The 17,684-nt window shown below is 44.4% G+C and overlaps 2 protein-coding genes across 7 annotated transcripts; both read right to left on the bottom strand.

The window, feature by feature from the left end:
- Positions 1–8,822: 8,822 nt before the first annotated feature.
- On the bottom strand, positions 8,823–12,525 carry galectin. 5 transcript variants are annotated; one of them, XM_017250138.2, is made up of 3 exons: positions 12,391–12,525; positions 10,093–10,208; positions 8,823–10,039 (listed from the first exon to the last, which is right to left on the bottom strand). In XM_017250138.2, the coding sequence occupies exons 1-3, from the start codon at positions 12,457–12,459 to the stop codon at positions 9,010–9,012; spliced, it is 1,215 nt and encodes a 404-aa protein (XP_017105627.2). In that variant the 5' UTR covers positions 12,460–12,525; the 3' UTR covers positions 8,823–9,009. The 5 variants fall into 5 exon arrangements, with proteins under 5 accessions (XP_017105627.2, XP_017105624.2, XP_017105625.2 ...); XM_017250135.3 differs by lacking the exon at positions 12,391–12,525 and adding an exon at positions 11,422–12,010; XM_017250136.3 differs by lacking the exon at positions 12,391–12,525 and adding an exon at positions 11,446–11,868.
- A 297-nt stretch (positions 12,526–12,822) lies between these two features.
- On the bottom strand, positions 12,823–17,282 carry dbr (debra). 2 transcript variants are annotated; one of them, XM_017250134.3, is made up of 4 exons: positions 16,472–17,282; positions 16,179–16,310; positions 13,683–16,117; positions 12,823–13,622 (listed from the first exon to the last, which is right to left on the bottom strand). In XM_017250134.3, the coding sequence occupies exons 1-4, from the start codon at positions 16,607–16,609 to the stop codon at positions 13,325–13,327; spliced, it is 3,003 nt and encodes a 1,000-aa protein (XP_017105623.3). In that variant the 5' UTR covers positions 16,610–17,282; the 3' UTR covers positions 12,823–13,324. The 2 variants fall into 2 exon arrangements, with proteins under 2 accessions (XP_017105623.3, XP_017105622.3); XM_017250133.3 differs by having other exon boundaries at positions 13,683–16,123; positions 16,472–17,280.
- Between the last annotated feature and the right edge of the window lie 402 nt (positions 17,283–17,684).

The raw sequence follows: 17,684 nt of genomic DNA, 5'->3' as shown, positions 1-17,684 counted from the left end.
ATCGATCTAGAAATCGTTTAAGGTACTCCGCTTGAGAATCGGATTGGAAGATATAGCCATCCCTGTGGACCCAATAGGGGAAAACCCCATTTTCAAGGGATCTCTTCACGAAAAATGGACAAAAAATGTAAAAAATATTTTGTCTCAAAATTTTGATGCAGAATGGTGGAGAATCGATTCAGAAATCATTTGAGGTCTTCCGTTTGAGAATCGGATGCAAATTGGGGAAGATATAGCCATCCCTGTGGACCCTATAGGGGAAAACCCCATTTTCAAGGGATCCCATCACGAAAAATGGACAAAAAATGTAAAAAATATTTTGTCTCGGGATTTTGATGCAGAATGGTGGAGAATTGATTCAGAAATCATTTGAGGTCTTCCGCTTGAGAATCGGATAAGAATTGAGGAAGATATAGCCATCCCTGTGGACCCTATAGGGGAAAACCCCATTTTCAAGGGATCCCTTCACGAAAAATGGACAAAAAATGTAAAAAATATTTTGTCTCAAGATTTTGATGCAGAATGGTGGAGAATCGATCTAGAATTCGTTTAAGGTACTCCGCTTGAGAATCGGATTGGAAGATATAGCCATCCCTGTGGACCCAATAGGGGAAAACCCCATTTTCAAGGGATCTCTTCACGAAAAATGGACAAAAAATGTAAAAAATATTTTGTCTCAAAATTTTGATGCAGAATGGTGGAGAATCGATTCAGAAATCATTTGAGGTCTTCCGTTTGAGAATCGGATGCAAATTGGGGAAGATATAGCCATCCCTGTGGACCCTATAGGGGAAAACCCCATTTTCAAGGGATCCCATCACGAAAAATGGACAAAAAATGTAAAAAATATTTTGTCTCGGGATTTTGATGCAGAATGGTGGAGAATTGATTCAGAAATCATTTGAGGTCTTCCGCTTGAGAATCGGATAAGAATTGAGGAAGATATAGCCATCCCTGTGGACCCTATAGGGGAAAACCCCATTTTCAAGGGATCCCTTCACGAAAAATGGACAAAAAATGTAAAAAATATTTTGTCTCAAGATTTTGATGCAGAATGGTGGAGAATCGATCTAGAATTCGTTTAAGGTACTCCGCTTGAGAATCGGATAAGAATTGAGGAAGATATAGCCATCCCTGTGGACCCAATAGGGGAAAACCCCATTTTCAAGGGATCCCATCACGAAAAATGGACAAAAAATCTAAAAAATATTTTGTCTCGGGATTTTGATGCAGAATGGTGGAGAATCGATTCAGAAATCATTTGAGGTCTTCCGTTTGAGAATCGGATGCAAATTGGGGAAGATATAGCCATCCCTGTGGACCCTATAGGGGAAAACCCCATTTTCAAGGGATCCCATCACGAAAAATGGACAAAAAATGTAAAAAATATTTTGTCTCGGGATTTTGATGCAGAATGGTGGAGAATCGATTCAGAAATCATTTGAGGTCTTCCGTTTGAGAATCGGATGCAAATTGGGGAAGATATAGCCATCCCTGTAAACCCTATAGGGGAAAACCCCATTTTCAAGGGATCCCATCACGAAAAATGGACAAAAAATCTAAAAAATATTTTGTCTCAAGATTTTGATGCAGAATGGTGGAGAATCGATCTAGAATTCGTTTAAGGTACTCCGCTTGAGAATCGGATAAGAATTGAGGAAGATATAGCCATCCCTGTGGACCCAATAGGGGAAAACCCCATTTTCAAGGGATCTCTTCACGAAAAATGGACAAAAAATGTAAAAAATATTTTGTCTCGGGATTTTGATGCAGAATGGTGGAGAATCGATTCAGAAATCATTTGAGGTCTTCCGTTTGAGAATCGGATGCAAATTGGGGAAGATATAGCCATCCCTGTGGACCCTATAGGGGAAAACCCCATTTTCAAGGGATCCCATCACGAAAAATGGACAAAAAATGTAAAAAATATTTTGTCTCGGGATTTTGATGCAGAATGGTGGAGAATCGATTCAGAAATCATTTGAGGTCTTCCGTTTGAGAATCGGATGCAAATTGGGGAAGATATAGCCATCCCTGTGGACCCTATAGGGGAAAACCCCATTTTCAAGGGATCCCATCACGAAAAATGGACAAAAAATGTAAAAAATATTTTGTCTCGGGATTTTGATGCAGAATGGTGGAGAATCGATCAAGAATTCGTTTAAGGTACTCCGCTTGAGAATCGGATGAGAATTGGTGAAGATATAGCCATCCCTGTGGATCCAATAGGGGAAAACCCCATTTTCAAGGGATCCCATCACGAAAAATGGACAAAAAATCTAAAAAATATTTTGTCTCGGGATTTTGATGCAGAATGGTGGAGAATCGATTCAGAAATCATTTGAGGTCTTCCGTTTGAGAATCGGATGCAAATTGGGGAAGATATAGCCATCCCTGTGGACCCAATAGGGGAAAACCCCATTTTCAAGGGATCCCTTCACGAAAAATGGACAAAAAATGTAAAAAATATTTTGTCTCAAGATTTTGATGCAGAATGGTGGAGAATCGATTCAGAAATCATTTGAGGTCTTCCGTTTGAGAATCGGATGCAAATTGGGGAAGATATAGCCATCCCTGTGGACCCTATAGGGGAAAACCCCATTTTCAAGGGATCCCATCACGAAAAATGGACAAAAAATGTAAAAAATATTTTGTCTCGGGATTTTGATGCAGAATGGTGGAGAATTGATTCAGAAATCATTTGAGGTCTTCCGTTTGAGAATCGGATGCAAATTGGGGAAGATATAGCCATCCCTGTGGACCCTATAGGGGAAAACCCCATTTTCAAGGGATCCCATCACGAAAAATGGACAAAAAATGTAAAAAATATTTTGTCTCGGGATTTTGATGCAGAATGGTGGAGAATCGATCAAGAATTCGTTTAAGGTACTCCGCTTGAGAATCGGATGAGAATTGGTGAAGATATAGCCATCCCTGTGGATCCAATAGGGGAAAACCCCATTTTCAAGGGATCCCATCACGAAAAATGGACAAAAAATCTAAAAAATATTTTGTCTCGGGATTTTGATGCAGAATGGTGGAGAATCGATTCAGAAATCATTTGAGGTCTTCCGTTTGAGAATCGGATGCAAATTGGGGAAGATATAGCCATCCCTGTGGACCCAATAGGGGAAAACCCCATTTTCAAGGGATCCCTTCACGAAAAATGGACAAAAAATGTAAAAAATATTTTGTCTCAAGATTTTGATGCAGAATGGTGGAGAATCGATTCAGAAATCATTTGAGGTCTTCCGTTTGAGAATCGGATGCAAATTGGGGAAGATATAGCCATCCCTGTGGACCCTATAGGGGAAAACCCCATTTTCAAGGGATCCCATCACGAAAAATGGACAAAAAATGTAAAAAATATTTTGTCTCGGGATTTTGATGCAGAATGGTGGAGAATTGATTCAGAAATCATTTGAGGTCTTCCGTTTGAGAATCGGATGCAAATTGGGGAAGATATAGCCATCCCTGTGGACCCTATAGGGGAAAACCCCATTTTCAAGGGATCCCATCACGAAAAATGGACAAAAAATGTAAAAAATATTTTGTCTCGGGATTTTGATGCAGAATGGTGGAGAATCGATCAAGAATTCGTTTAAGGTACTCCGCTTGAGAATCGGATGAGAATTGGTGAAGATATAGCCATCCCTGTGGATCCAATAGGAGAAAACCCCATTTTCAAGGGATCCCTTCACGAAAAATGGACAAAAAATGTAAAAAATATTTTGTCGCAAGATTTTGATGCAGAATGGTGGAGAATCGATTCAGAAATCATTTGAGGTCTTCCGTTTGAGAATCGGATGCAAATTGGGGAAGATATAGCCATCCCTGTAAACCCTATAGGGGAAAACCCCATTTTCAAGGGATCCCATCACGAAAAATGGACAAAAAATCTAAAAAATATTTTGTCTCAAGATTTTGATGCAGAATGGTGGAGAATCGATCTAGAATTCGTTTAAGGTACTCCGCTTGAGAATCGGATAAGAATTGAGGAAGATATAGCCATCCCTGTGGACCCAATAGGGGAAAACCCCATTTTCAAGGGATCTCTTCACGAAAAATGGACAAAAAATGTAAAAAATATTTTGTCTCAAAATTTTGATGCAGAATGGTGGAGAATCGATTCAGAAATCATTTGAGGTCTTCCGTTTGAGAATCGGATGCAAATTGGGGAAGATATAGCCATCCCTGTGGACCCTATAGGGGAAAACCCCATTTTCAAGGGATCCCATCACGAAAAATGGACAAAAAATGTAAAAAATATTTTGTCTCGGGATTTTGATGCAGAATGGTGGAGAATCGATCAAGAATTCGTTTAAGGTACTCCGCTTGAGAATCGGATGAGAATTGGTGAAGATATAGCCATCCCTGTGGATCCAATAGGGGAAAACCCCATTTTCAAGGGATCCCATCACGAAAAATGGACAAAAAATCTAAAAAATATTTTGTCTCGGGATTTTGATGCAGAATGGTGGAGAATCGATTCAGAAATCATTTGAGGTCTTCCGTTTGAGAATCGGATGCAAATTGGGGAAGATATAGCCATCCCTGTGGACCCAATAGGGGAAAACCCCATTTTCAAGGGATCCCTTCACGAAAAATGGACAAAAAATGTAAAAAATATTTTGTCTCAAGATTTTGATGCAGAATGGTGGAGAATCGATTCAGAAATCATTTGAGGTCTTCCGTTTGAGAATCGGATGCAAATTGGGGAAGATATAGCCATCCCTGTGGACCCTATAGGGGAAAACCCCATTTTCAAGGGATCCCATCACGAAAAATGGACAAAAAATGTAAAAAATATTTTGTCTCGGGATTTTGATGCAGAATGGTGGAGAATTGATTCAGAAATCATTTGAGGTCTTCCGTTTGAGAATCGGATGCAAATTGGGGAAGATATAGCCATCCCTGTGGACCCTATAGGGGAAAACCCCATTTTCAAGGGATCCCATCACGAAAAATGGACAAAAAATGTAAAAAATATTTTGTCTCGGGATTTTGATGCAGAATGGTGGAGAATCGATCAAGAATTCGTTTAAGGTACTCCGCTTGAGAATCGGATGAGAATTGGTGAAGATATAGCCATCCCTGTGGATCCAATAGGAGAAAACCCCATTTTCAAGGGATCCCTTCACGAAAAATGGACAAAAAATGTAAAAAATATTTTGTCGCAAGATTTTGATGCAGAATGGTGGAGAATCGATCTAGAATTCGTTTAAGGTACTCCGCTTGAGAATCGGATGAGAATTGGGGAAGATATAGCCATCCCTGTGGACCCTATAGGGGAAAACCCCATTTTCAAGGGATCCCTTCACGAAAAATGGACAAAAAATGTAAAAAATATTTTGTCGCAAGATTTTGATGCAGAATGGTGGAGAATCGATCTAGAATTCGTTTAAGGTACTCCGCTTGAGAATCGGATGAGAATTGGGGAAGATACAGCCATCCCGGTGGACCCTATAGGGGAAAACCCCATTTTCAAGGGATCTCATCAAATGAAAAATGAACAAAAAATCTAAAAAATATTTTGTCTCAAGATTTTGATGCAGAATGGTGGAGAATGTATCTAGAATTCGTTTAAGGTAATCCACTTGAGAATCGGATGAGAATTGGTGAAGATATAGCCATCCCAGTGGACCCTATAGGGGAAAACCTCATTTTCAAGGGATCCCAACACGAAAAATGGACAAAAAATGTAAAAAATATTTTGTCTCGGGATTTTGATGCATAATGGTGGAGAATTGATCTAGAATTCGTTTAAGGTACTCCGCTTGTGAGTCGGATGGGGATTGGGGAAGATATAGTCATCCCTGTGGACCCTATAGGGGACTATGTATATCCTATACCTGACATATAACCGAACTATCAGAAATGACCCTACTTTTTGTTTTTGGAGACAGAAGCTTGGGACTTTATTTTTTTTTTTTAAGTTTTTTGTTCTAATAAATTTGTTTTAGAATAAAATTTTAAAAATATATATAAATCTGTTTTATATAAAAACAGGGATTGCCCTACTATATGCAATATTTGCGCTGTATATCCGATCTAAACTACAAGGGTATATCAACTTCGGATTCGTCCGTAAGTAATAAGCTTTCCTGTTTTGTTGTAATATAAAAATAATTAGTTTAGTTTAGATTTACTTGTGTTAATTGTAAAGGATGGACCAACGGCTTTTAATCGCGGTGTATCACCTAGTATAACGAATCGCGCATTTTCAGCAAATGCAGACTTTTGTTTGTTTTGCATTGAGCCAGCTAACAATTTCTTTTCTATTGTGGCTCCAGAATTTTAAATATAAATTGTTTATTCTGTAAATTTAAAAGGTGTCTTTTTATGTAGTAAAGTAAATTGAAATGTCGATATAAAAACAAAAAAAAAAAGCGTTTATAAAGCAGATAATATATCAGATATCAGCAGATCATATATCCCCAAAAGTCTCAAGACCCAGATAATTAATTTTGAATGAAAATAAACTATTTATTAAATAAATCGTGAGGACTGTGAAGAAACCTATGAATTTACAGGCCCGAAACAAGGAATTATTTTAATGCATAAAATTAAAAAAAGAAAATAAAAGCAAAAAATAAAAATAAAATTAAAGAAAAAAGGGAAAGAATCAAAGAAGTTGGGGAAACGCCACCAGTTTGTAAGAACTCAACTATAAAATTATTAAAAATAATATAAATATAATCCAGAAGGGGAGAACTGGACAGCACGAGAGACCAAGGGTCTGTATTAACGTAAATATTAAACTTTTTTTTTAATCCAATATTAAAATAAAAACGAAAATAATAAAAATCAACTGTAAAATTATTAAAAATAATATAAATATAATCAGAAGAGAACTGGACAGGACGAGAGACCACGGGTCTGTATTAACGGAAATATTAAACTTTTTATTCAATCCAATAATAAAATAAAAACGAAAATAAAAAATTTCAACTGTAAAATTATTAAAAAGAATATAAATATAATCCAGAAGGGGAGAACTGGACATCACGAGAGACCACGGGTCTGTATTAACGGAAATATTAGACTTTTTATTCAATCCAATATTATATAAATAAAATAAAAACGAAAATAAAAAAATTCAACTGTAAAATTATTAAAAATAATATAAATATAATCAAGAAGAGAACTGGACAGGACGAGAGACCACGGGGTTTGTATTAAGTGAAATATTTAACTTTTTATTCAATCCAATAATAAAATAAAAACGAAAATAATAAAAATCAACTGTAAAATTATTAAAAATAATATAAATTTAATCCAGAAGGGGAGAACTGGACATCACGAGAGACCACGGGTCTGTATTAACGGAAATATTAAACTTTTTATTCAAACCAATATTAAAATAAAAACGAAAATAAAAAAAATCAACTGTAAAATTATTAAAAATAATATAAATATAATCCAGAAGGGGAGAACTGGACAGGACGAGAGACCACGGGTCTGTATTAACGGAAATATTAAACTTTTTATTCAATCCCATATTAAAATAAAAACGAAAATAAAAAAATTCAGCTGTAAAATTATTAAAAATAATATAAATATAATCCAGAGGAAGAGAACTGGACATCACGAGAGACCACGGGTCTGTATTAACGGAAATATTAAACATTTTATTCAATCCAATATTAAAATAAAAACGAAAATAAAAAAATTCAACTGTAAAATTATTAAAAATAATATAAAAATAATCCAGAGGGGGAGAACTGGACATCACGAGAGACCACGGGTCTGTATTAACGCAAATATTAAACTTTTTATTCAATCCAATATTAAAATAAAAACGAAAATAAAAAAATTCAGCTGTAAAATTATTAAAAATAATATAAATATAATCCAGAGGAAGAGAACTGGACATCACGAGAGACCACGGGTCTGTATTAACGGAAATATTAAACATTTTATTCAATCCAATATTAAAATAAAAACGAAAATAAAAAAATTCAGCTGTAAAATTATTAAAAATAATATAAATATAATCCAGAGGGGGAGAACTGGACATCACGAGAGACCACGGGTCTGTATTAACAGAAATATTAAATTTTTTATTCAATCCAGTATTAAAATAAAAATGAAAATAAAAAAATTCAACTCTAAAATTATTAAAAATAATATAAATATAATCCACAAAGGGAGAACTGGACAGGACGAGAGACCACGGGTCTGTATTAACGGAAATATTGAACTTTTTATTCAAACCAATATTAAAATAAAAACGAAAATAAAAATAAAGAAAAAGAAGCGGTGAGTTTATTAGAGAACCTCCTACTGGAAGCCTCTAAGGAAACTGAATAGGGATGTGGAAATGCTTGTCTTTTATAGAAAGCGGAACAGAACAGAAGTCATGGCCTACTGGATTAATTAGGTTTTAATACCAAATTAGTATTTTGTCGATAAATGCCAATGATAGGATAAACACAGCTACACTTAAATGTACAAAGGACGGTTATTATTTTTTTTTAAATTCAGTTTTAAAGCTATTCACTTGACACTCCTCTTTCCTTTGTCGAAACGGCCGGGATCTGCCAAATATATACTATTGCTGCCAAATAACTAATTTATCGGAAATACCAAAGCTTCGTTATTTTTACAAGGATCCTATAGAAGAAAACCAAAACAAAAATCTACAAAAATATTTTGTCTTAGGATTTTGATGCAGAATTTTGGAGAATCGGTCCGGAAATCGTTGAAGGACTTCCGCTTGAGAAACGGATGAGAACTGGGGAAGGTATAGCCATCACTGTGGACCCTATAGGGGAAAACCCCACTTTCAAGGTAAGGGGAGAAATAAGATAGTCCTAAAATGAAGAATATGGAGCCCGGGAAAGTTCCCATCGCATTTTATTTTAACAAGAATCGTTATGTATATTCAGTAAAATATATGATTTTGTATCAACAATAATAAAAGCAAGGCTATAAGTTTATTATTGTCGCTTAATTATAAGAAAACAGGTGTAAAAATAAAACAGTTCAGATCTTTAATGTGTTCCCTTAGTATTCCTCAGAGTAGACGGGATTGTGGTAGATGCGGACATTCTTTCCCCTAATCATGGGATTCTGCTCAACCGTCACATTCCACAGCTTGACGTCGCCTTGGATGTAGACGGTGTTGACCCGCTCCGGGCTGACTTTGTACTTGAACTCCGTGAGGTACTGGCGATTGACGTACACCTCGAAGGAGTCCTTCGTGCAGACGATCGCCAGGCTGAATGTGCGTCCCGGACGGAAATTTGTGTCGAGCTCGGAGCGCTCCTCCACGCCCCACTGGCCGTTAACCCAGGCATTACGGCACACCACCGCCTTGCCGATGGCACCGCCACCAGACCTTGAGAAGCGCGGATTCAAGTGGAATGCAATGACCGGATGCGGCCAGATGTCCTGGCCCTCCTGCAGGTTGATGTAGAACGAGTGGGGAAGCAGGCGCACACGTCCCTCGATCTTCAGACACCGTCCCTCGCACAGAGAGTTCGGGGGCAGAGCTCCGTAGTAGGGCAGGGTCAGCCCGAGGTCACTGGCACTGTGGCTGCTCTTCGGAGAGGCTTCATCTGTGGTGTGTTTGGAGGGTGCTCCGATGAGGCACCACTCCTGCGGTATGTTGACAGCCTCCTCGACGCTGGCGTCTATTTCGTCGACTCCTTCCTCCAGACGGAGCTCAATGTTCTTTGCCTCGGAGGCGGGCGTGCGCTGCGGGTAGCTGAGCACCAGCGACTGCTGCATTTCCACGTTGTCCACGTCGCCCTTGACCTCCAGGACTCGGACATCCTGGTAGGGAATGCGGTGTGCGTACTCGGTGAAGTGCTGGCCGTTCACGGAAATCATGTAGCAGGCTTCTGTGACGAGCACCTGGATGGAGAAGCGGTCGCCGCGGTGCAGGACGAACGGCAGGGCCGAAGCAACCTCCTCCCGGCCCCATACATCCTGGACCTTTGTGTTCCGGACAATGTAGTTCTGGGGCAGACGTGGATTTATGTGCAGGGCCACATCCTTCTTTTCGTTGCTGAGAGCCAAGTTGATGGAGAATCTGCAAAGCAAGTGGGCTTAGCATCCGATAGGACCCTCTATCCAATCACTTACCTCTCGCAGGTCAGGGCCAGCCTGCCGGTGACGGTGAAACTGACCCCTTCGCGCAACTGGCCCAGTTGATTGTTGTGGTACTTTGGCAGAATATCGGTATACTCGTAGAACGTGGCCTGCAATTCGAAATTGATAAGGAAGTGGAATTATGGAATATGAAAACTTTACAATCCAAGCCTGACGATTCTCCCACTCACTGCTCGAGTCGAAAAGAGATAACATTTTTCCCAAGCCCAATCAGCGCGGTTCTGAATGTAATAGTAGCTGGAAAGGCCACTATCGACCTCAAAAACGCTGTTCGGATCGAATATTTTTGTTTCGAAAAGCCAACTAGACTTTAATTCGGGGGATTCAGTCACCGCACGTACGGGTGTGCCATTTAAGTAGACTTGAAGCGCCTTCAAATGATTGAAATTCCCAATTGATTGCTAACTCGTTAGCTGGCATGCTTCCTACCCTGTATCCTTCTCTTCTGCCGTGGAGTGCTTACCTCATTCAAGCCGCCCTTTTTCGCCTGGTGGCAGCAGCAGAACAACTTCCTGCAGAACGCCCTGAGACACATGGTTGGTCCTTAGAGTGGGGGTTGGGGTGAGGAACAGTGGACTGTGCGAGTTCAAATGGAGGGCATTGCGAGATGCACATCCACGCAGCGAGTAATCTATCTTATTGTGACGGAAGAAGATGATTCAACATTGTCCTTGTTCACTGCAGTCTCATAGCTCACAACACCAGGAAGGTTACCAGTCACCCCCAAAACTACGCGAGTTTACGAGGCACAACTGTGTGTTTTTATGGTCTGGCGGATGGCTGCTGGCCGGGGGCTGTTTCCACAGGCCAATATTAAAATAAAAATATTATTTCACGACTCTAGTCTGGACAGCTGGCAACCACTGACCGTTGTTATTATTTGTTCGATTGCCTCGCGATTCGCGAATGACTCGGCCGGAGAGAACGGAATACTGAAAAGCTCCCGACTCACTGGGGCGGTTTTGGGGCTGTGCCCTCTGGGGGCGTAGGTGACATGAACTCACTTTCAGTGAGTAAGCCTCGGAAGCGGCTTGCAAAGGCCAGCTTATCGCCAGACACCTACGGCAAACACTTGTTTTCGGGCATAATCGCTGCTTTTGCAGGGGGGGCTTCCGATTGGGACGCGACTGTAGACAACAGCTGGGGAGAGCTTTTCCCCCCTGCGGGGTCCAACGATGCGAACCAGTGGAAACTCGACGAGAGAGCGATAAACGACAAGGTAAATGCGCAGTATGAGAGAACTGGGCCTAATCTCGCCTCTAATTGGAAAAACACACGGCTGGATCTGGGGACAGGGTCTACCTTTCGATTACGGCGATTACGTACATCAAACTGCTTCCCGTCGATGACTTCGATGTCCTCAAAGGCGCCCGCCAGCGGCTCCGCTTCCTGGCGCTCCGCCTCGAGGAACCTCTGGTGCACCGCCCTCGCCTGGCCGCCATAGAAGCTGCTCTCCGCATCGGCCTCATCGCCGAAATCTATCAGGTCCGCCCCGCGGATCATGGCCTGACGCAACCAGAGCTCCCGGCAATGAAACTGGAACAGCTGCAGGCGTCGTTTGTTGCGGTAGTAGGCGAGGCTCCGGGCTATGTCAAACGCGTTGTGCCACAGTGCATCCGACAGATCCAGGAGTTCGCGGACTGAATGGCACGCCAGCACAATTATCGCCGTCATATGTACTAACGCGAATCGAACGGGTTCTCGACACGATGCAGATGCGGACGACCGGCGCTCTCCTCTCCGACGATGCCACAGAGGCTTTCTCTCGACACTCTCACTCCTCTCTCGACGTGTAGCTGATGAACGAGATGTTCCGTATCGCACTTGGGGTGCTCCCGGTTCGAGTTTTGCTTTTCTGCGCGGTGGAGGAGGTCACCTATCACCTATCGCCCATCACCACTAGCCAGAAGACTAAAACCCAATATCGACATGGAATTTGTCAAGCTCTTTCGGCTCTGATAACGTTCTATGTTTACGCACACGGGTGCCCATTCGATATATCATCATGTACATGTGTATATCTGCCTCACATGGACACGAGCTGCGTGGGAGCATTGTTTTTGACCAATCCAATCAAACTGTTGGGAATTTATAAACAATTTCTAGGAAAACCATACCCTCCAGTGGTACTATTCTGATCCCCGCAGGTGTAACTACTCTATCTTCGGGCCTCGACAGCTCACCTTCATATCTGGCAGAAGTCTATATAATAAACAATGATAACCCAGGGCAGTGCGCGGATTTCCGATTGAGGGGACCTTGGATACTTACCCTCTCATCTCCAAACCGCTCGTAGTCTTCATGATCTCTGCGCTTTCTTTTTGGACAACAGCAACTCATCCTGGTGTTCAATAGCTCATCCGCTTTCTAGATAACACGGTAGCACTTTTCAGATAACTATGCAGATATGGGGTTACGCGAGCTACACTCCGGGGACTAAATATGATAACAAATATGGATATTAGAGAACGCTTTTAACATAAAGATCGGACGCTGGGAGGGGTCAGGTCTATTAATAAGTAGCCTTGCCCGGTTCGAACAACCACCGTCTGTCGCGAAACTTTTTCAACTGATGGTTGTTGGCACATTTTCGTGAACTGACTCAGACCCCGCCGTTCGGCGATATTATCGTGAATATGTTTATTGTATGACAGAAGACTTCTAATTGCCGTCGCCTTAGGCGCCCCAAAGATAAAGCAAAGCTTCTTTGTAATTGTTCCAACATTTTAAACTAGTGGTGTATTTCCTCCATATACAGGACAAGAAAATGTATGTTCAGTTTACAGACTTACGAGATACTCTTCTATCCTAAGATGGTGTGTAATATTCAAGGCATAAAACTAAATAATAAACTTCAAGTGAACATAAGAGTTAATAATGAAGAACTTCAGAAAAGGAAAACTAAATTGCGATTCCTCCGCATTTAAGGTATACATAGCTCCAAGGCTTCTCTTATAATAAACATGATTTTCTGTACATGTACATGATCCTCCGGGTCTAGGACTGCCTGACTTCTCCAACAGTTGAACTATTTTCCGTCAGCACAGCACCGACTTCAGTCCTTAAACGCGTAGATACTTAAGGCTTAGATTCGCGTGTACATTGTACACAGACTGCTCGAAATCCTTATGCTACAAATGGCTAATTGTCCAAAAATAGTTTCACATATTTCATATGGGAAATAAATCCTCAGGGCAGGTGGCTCTCAGCGCTGGCGTGTCGAGCGCGTTCCCATGGAGTGCTGCGACTTGAGGGACGGTCCCTTGTAATACTTGGACTGGGTCTTGCTCGCTCGGGTGGGCCGGTTGCTGTTGCTGCTGCTGCTCCGCTCCTCAGGACCCTTCTCGCCGTCCGCCTTCAGCGGCAGCTCGTCGTCATCGTCCCAGCGCTCGCTCTTCTTCTCCTCGTCCCCAGAATCCTCCCCAGCTCCATCCGTCTTCGATTTGCGGTTCCGGCGGTTCCGCGAGGAGGATGAGCTCACATCGGTCCGCTCTGATTTCTCACTGGAATGTACGGAAAAGGTTATAGAAGTGAAACATACTCCATTGGGGGTTTGTACTTACTCTTTAGGGACGGGCTTGGGATTCTCTGCCGCTTTCCGCTTCAGCAGCGCCAGTTCCCGCTCTGCAATCGCCTTCTTCCGCTCGTCCGCCGACTCTGCGGCACTTGGCTTGGTAGTGGAATCGGCCAGTTGCTTCACCGGCTCCTCGTGCTTGGTGCGCTTCATCTGCTGCTGCTGCTCCTGAGCCTGCTTCAGGGAGCGCTTCAGGGCACTGCGCAGGCTGTCGCGTGAGCTCTCCGGCGCCACATCCTTACCCAGCTGCGGCAGGCCAATCGCCTCAAGAAGCTTCTGGCCGAGCACAGCCTTCACCTCCGACTTGCGACTGCCAGGCCCGCCCTTGTTATTGCCTTCGGTGTCCGCGTTATCTGAGGCCACCTCCGACGCAGCCTCGAGCTGTTCCTCTGCGACATCAATATCATTATTGGTGGCTTCCGGAACGGTGCTTGACGGGGCCTGGGACGGTTCAACGGCTTGCTCCTCCTCGCTATGCACCTCCACCTCGGGGGCGTTCTTTTCCGGTTCCTGGGCGTCCGTGGGGTCCACTTGCTTTGACGTGTTCTTAGCCATCTTAGGCGCCTCTCCATTATTGGGTGTTGGGGTGTCCGACGGTTTCAAAGACTGAATCACAGTTTTGCGCCTCTTCACGATGGGCCTGGTTACTGGGGTTGGTTGGGTGGAAGCTGGAGGTGCAGCTCGACGACTTAAGGCCGTGGCCTCCGGACGCACGACAGTCGATGGAGTTGGCTCCAGATCCAAGGGTGGCTGTGGTTCCACCAACACAATGTCCTCCAGGTTCACCACGGTGTTGGAAGCACTGCGACGGCGACGCGAGCTGCGCTGCTCCTTGGCTTCCTGCTGCTGCTTCAGCATTGCGAGAAGCGCCTCGTTGAGGGCGTCGGCTGGGTTTGATTCGAATTGCGAGAGGAGCGTGGAGTTCAGGTTCAACAGTTCGTTGGTGACGTGCGCCGCATTCGAGGTTCGCGGCACAGAGGGACCTCTGGTGGGAGTCTCCCGGACACGCCCCTTGCGCTGAGGACGCTTGGCCGACTGGACGAGTTTTGTGAGATGCAAGGGAGGTGGTTCCTGCTCCGTGGGACTCGATGGCACGAGCTGAACCGAAGTCTCTGGCGGAAGCTTGTAGGGCATCGCTCTCGACAGGTCGGTCATGTTGAGTACATCCATCGGGCCATGCCCAGAGCTGCTCGAGCCAGAGAAAGAGGACGCTACGAGTGGCGGCGGCGACTGCTTTTCCTGCTGCTGGGTAACCGCTAGCATGGGAGCCAAGTAGGGCCCCAGCAGCTGCGTGAGATCTGTGTCCTGCAAGAGGTTGTTGTCCGACATGATGACCGCGAACTTTGAGTTCTTCAAACGATTCATCTGATTCTCGCAGTTCCCGGCCGAAACCGGCCACTTCAGAGCCTTCAGGATGAGCTTCAACAGGTCGGGGTCCCGGATGACGCTGCCCAGCGAAATGGCCTCTGTGAGACTCTTAACATGGCTCGACGCGTTCGAGGGACCTGCAGCTTGGTGAGCAGCCGACGTCGGCTTGCTTGGAATTGGCATGATTTTCGCTAGTTTCGGGGGCCCGCTCTGCAGAATCACATCGTCATCGTCCCTCTTCTTCTTGGGCGCGGCAAATATCATGTGCTCCGGCAGCACCTCCTCCACCGAAGGCTCACATCCGAACAGGGCCTGCTTGGGCACCAGAGTGGTGGTCACATAGGGTCTTGTTTCCTCCGCTGGCCCTCGAACCTGCGCCGACTTCAGCAGCGAGACCTGTCCGCTCTGGATGGCTTTGATGTTGTTCACGGTGTACTTAAGATTCCTACGCTTCTGCTGGAGGACGTTGCTGGGTAGCTTGTTGCCAGGCAGTCCAGGGTTGCTCACCTTCGCCAGGGCGGGAACAGGAGGTGGCTGCTGGGTTGGGGCCTCCTGGCTGGTCCCGGCCACATTGCCCGTGATGCGTCCGTGAGTCTGAATAAAGTTGATCACGCCTGCGGGCGTGGGCCTCTTCTCCGGACTTATTTTAGGCGCACTGGTGATGGATATTTCGGAGTGGAGCGGCACCAGTGAGGGCGGATTCTTCATGGATCGCTGTGCGATCGACATCGGGGTAGATTTGTATCGAACGTCAGAAAAGACGCTGTTGCGTCGTGCTGGCACCTCCTTGTCCTGCGGAGGTCCGCTATTGTCAATGTTTAACGACAAAATGTCCCGAGAGACCTCTCTGCTTTTGTCGGCAAGCTCGTTCCGTGGCGGATTTGGCGCCGCAGTCTTGGCCACCGTGATGGTGGTTTTATCCGGGATCCGGGTCAGTACAATCGGCCGAAATTCATCGGATGCCGGTGGCTTATCTTCCGTGCGTGCAATTGGCAGGGGAATCTGGGTGGGAGGTGGCGGAGCAGTGAGATGAGCGGCGGCTGCTTCGCGGGCATTCTTGGGCTTCAAAAGTGAGTATCATTAATGATGAGCGGACAAGGGAGTTGGAAGATCTTACCAGCGTGCTGAGCAGAAAGTCGCGGAATACAACCTGTGTGTGCTTGGCGATGTTTGAGAGGGAGGCAGTGGCTTCTACCTGCCGGTAGCAGGCTTTGCAGAGCACCTTCGGCAGGGGGTCGTCCTCGGCCACCTGAAAAACATTGAAGTTAGAGCCGGAAGATATAATCCCAGTTTCTGGGCAGGCGCGCCCTACGAATTTTTAACGAGCAACCAGCCACTGACCGCCAGGGCTGGAACGTCGCCTTTGGTATTTTTTTTGCATACCAAAATACCGCAGTTCTTCCCACTTACGTTCAGGTAGAGGTGCCGCGAAATCTTGTCCCTCAGGCCCTGGGTCTTGAAGATGAAGACGCTCTCCACCACGGAGTTGGTCTTGCTCTTGGTGTTGGCCGCGCATATGCGGCACAGGTGCTCGAACTCGTTCTCCATGTCGCGGTTCCAGCAGCACAGGTAGGTCCTTATGCTATCCTTATCGCCGGGCTCAGATCTGCGAGCTCAGCATCCTGCTCGACGCAGGCAGTGGGAGTGTGTTTCACGAGGGGGTCGGAAGGCGGCCTGGATCACCTTCAGTCCACAGATTCGGACTACTTTTTGCCCACACTGATTCGTAAATGATCGCGCGCCGCGCACAATGAAACGGGAGAGCGTGCGAAACAAATAATAACAAACTGAAGGAGAGAGAGAGCGCGATCCCCAATCTCACATTTGCTTTCTTCTTTGACGCTGTCCGCACTCGTTATGCTACGTTTTTGGAGGAAACCGAGAAATCGTGTTTTCCACCTGGAATTCCTGGCCGGGGGGCTGGGGACACCGACTCCGCCGTATGTGAGGCTCCGGTAGTGGCTTTTCGGGCTCTATCCCCGCCAAATCGACCCGTTTAACGTGGTTTTCAAAACGGACCGAAAGACACTTTTTTTCACTTGCGTCGCGACGAACACTCAAAATATAAATGAGCGAACAAACGCTGCTGGTTGCTGTTGCTGTTGCTGCTGCTGCTGCCATTACACACCCATACCATTGCAGCCTCTCGCACGCACACACTCTCGCATTGTACATTACTGTACTCTCTCCCTGACCTCGCCACGCCCCTCCGCCCCTCGCCCAACCCGCCTACGTTGTTTTTATGCGCTCGTTGCTGTTTCTGTTTCGATGTCGGTTCTGAGAAGGTATGCGTGCGTCGCTGTCGCCGCACTGTGGGATTTTTCAGCCCATTTGTTGGCCAAAACTAACTCTCTGAATGTCGGAAAATAATGCAATTTTTGTTCCATGACACTCATATGTGTATATATGTATCAGTCTTCAGTGTAACGATTCAGAATTTTCAATAGATGGCACCATTTTGAAAATATTGGCTGACAAAGCACCTGTTTCGTTAGCAAAACATGTACAATTTAACCAAAATAAATTTAACTTCCTAAAGAGAGACTTAAAGTTGTTATTGCAGGATCCAGCCTTGTATCCAATAAACTATGTTAAAGATGTGGATAAAAAAAACATCCGCAAA

Source organism: Drosophila bipectinata, chromosome 2L (assembly GCF_030179905.1).
Source record: "Drosophila bipectinata strain 14024-0381.07 chromosome 2L, DbipHiC1v2, whole genome shotgun sequence".
Lineage (NCBI taxonomy): Eukaryota > Metazoa > Arthropoda > Insecta > Diptera > Drosophilidae > Drosophila > Drosophila bipectinata.
This window is presented reverse-complemented; position numbering and strand designations above follow the sequence as displayed.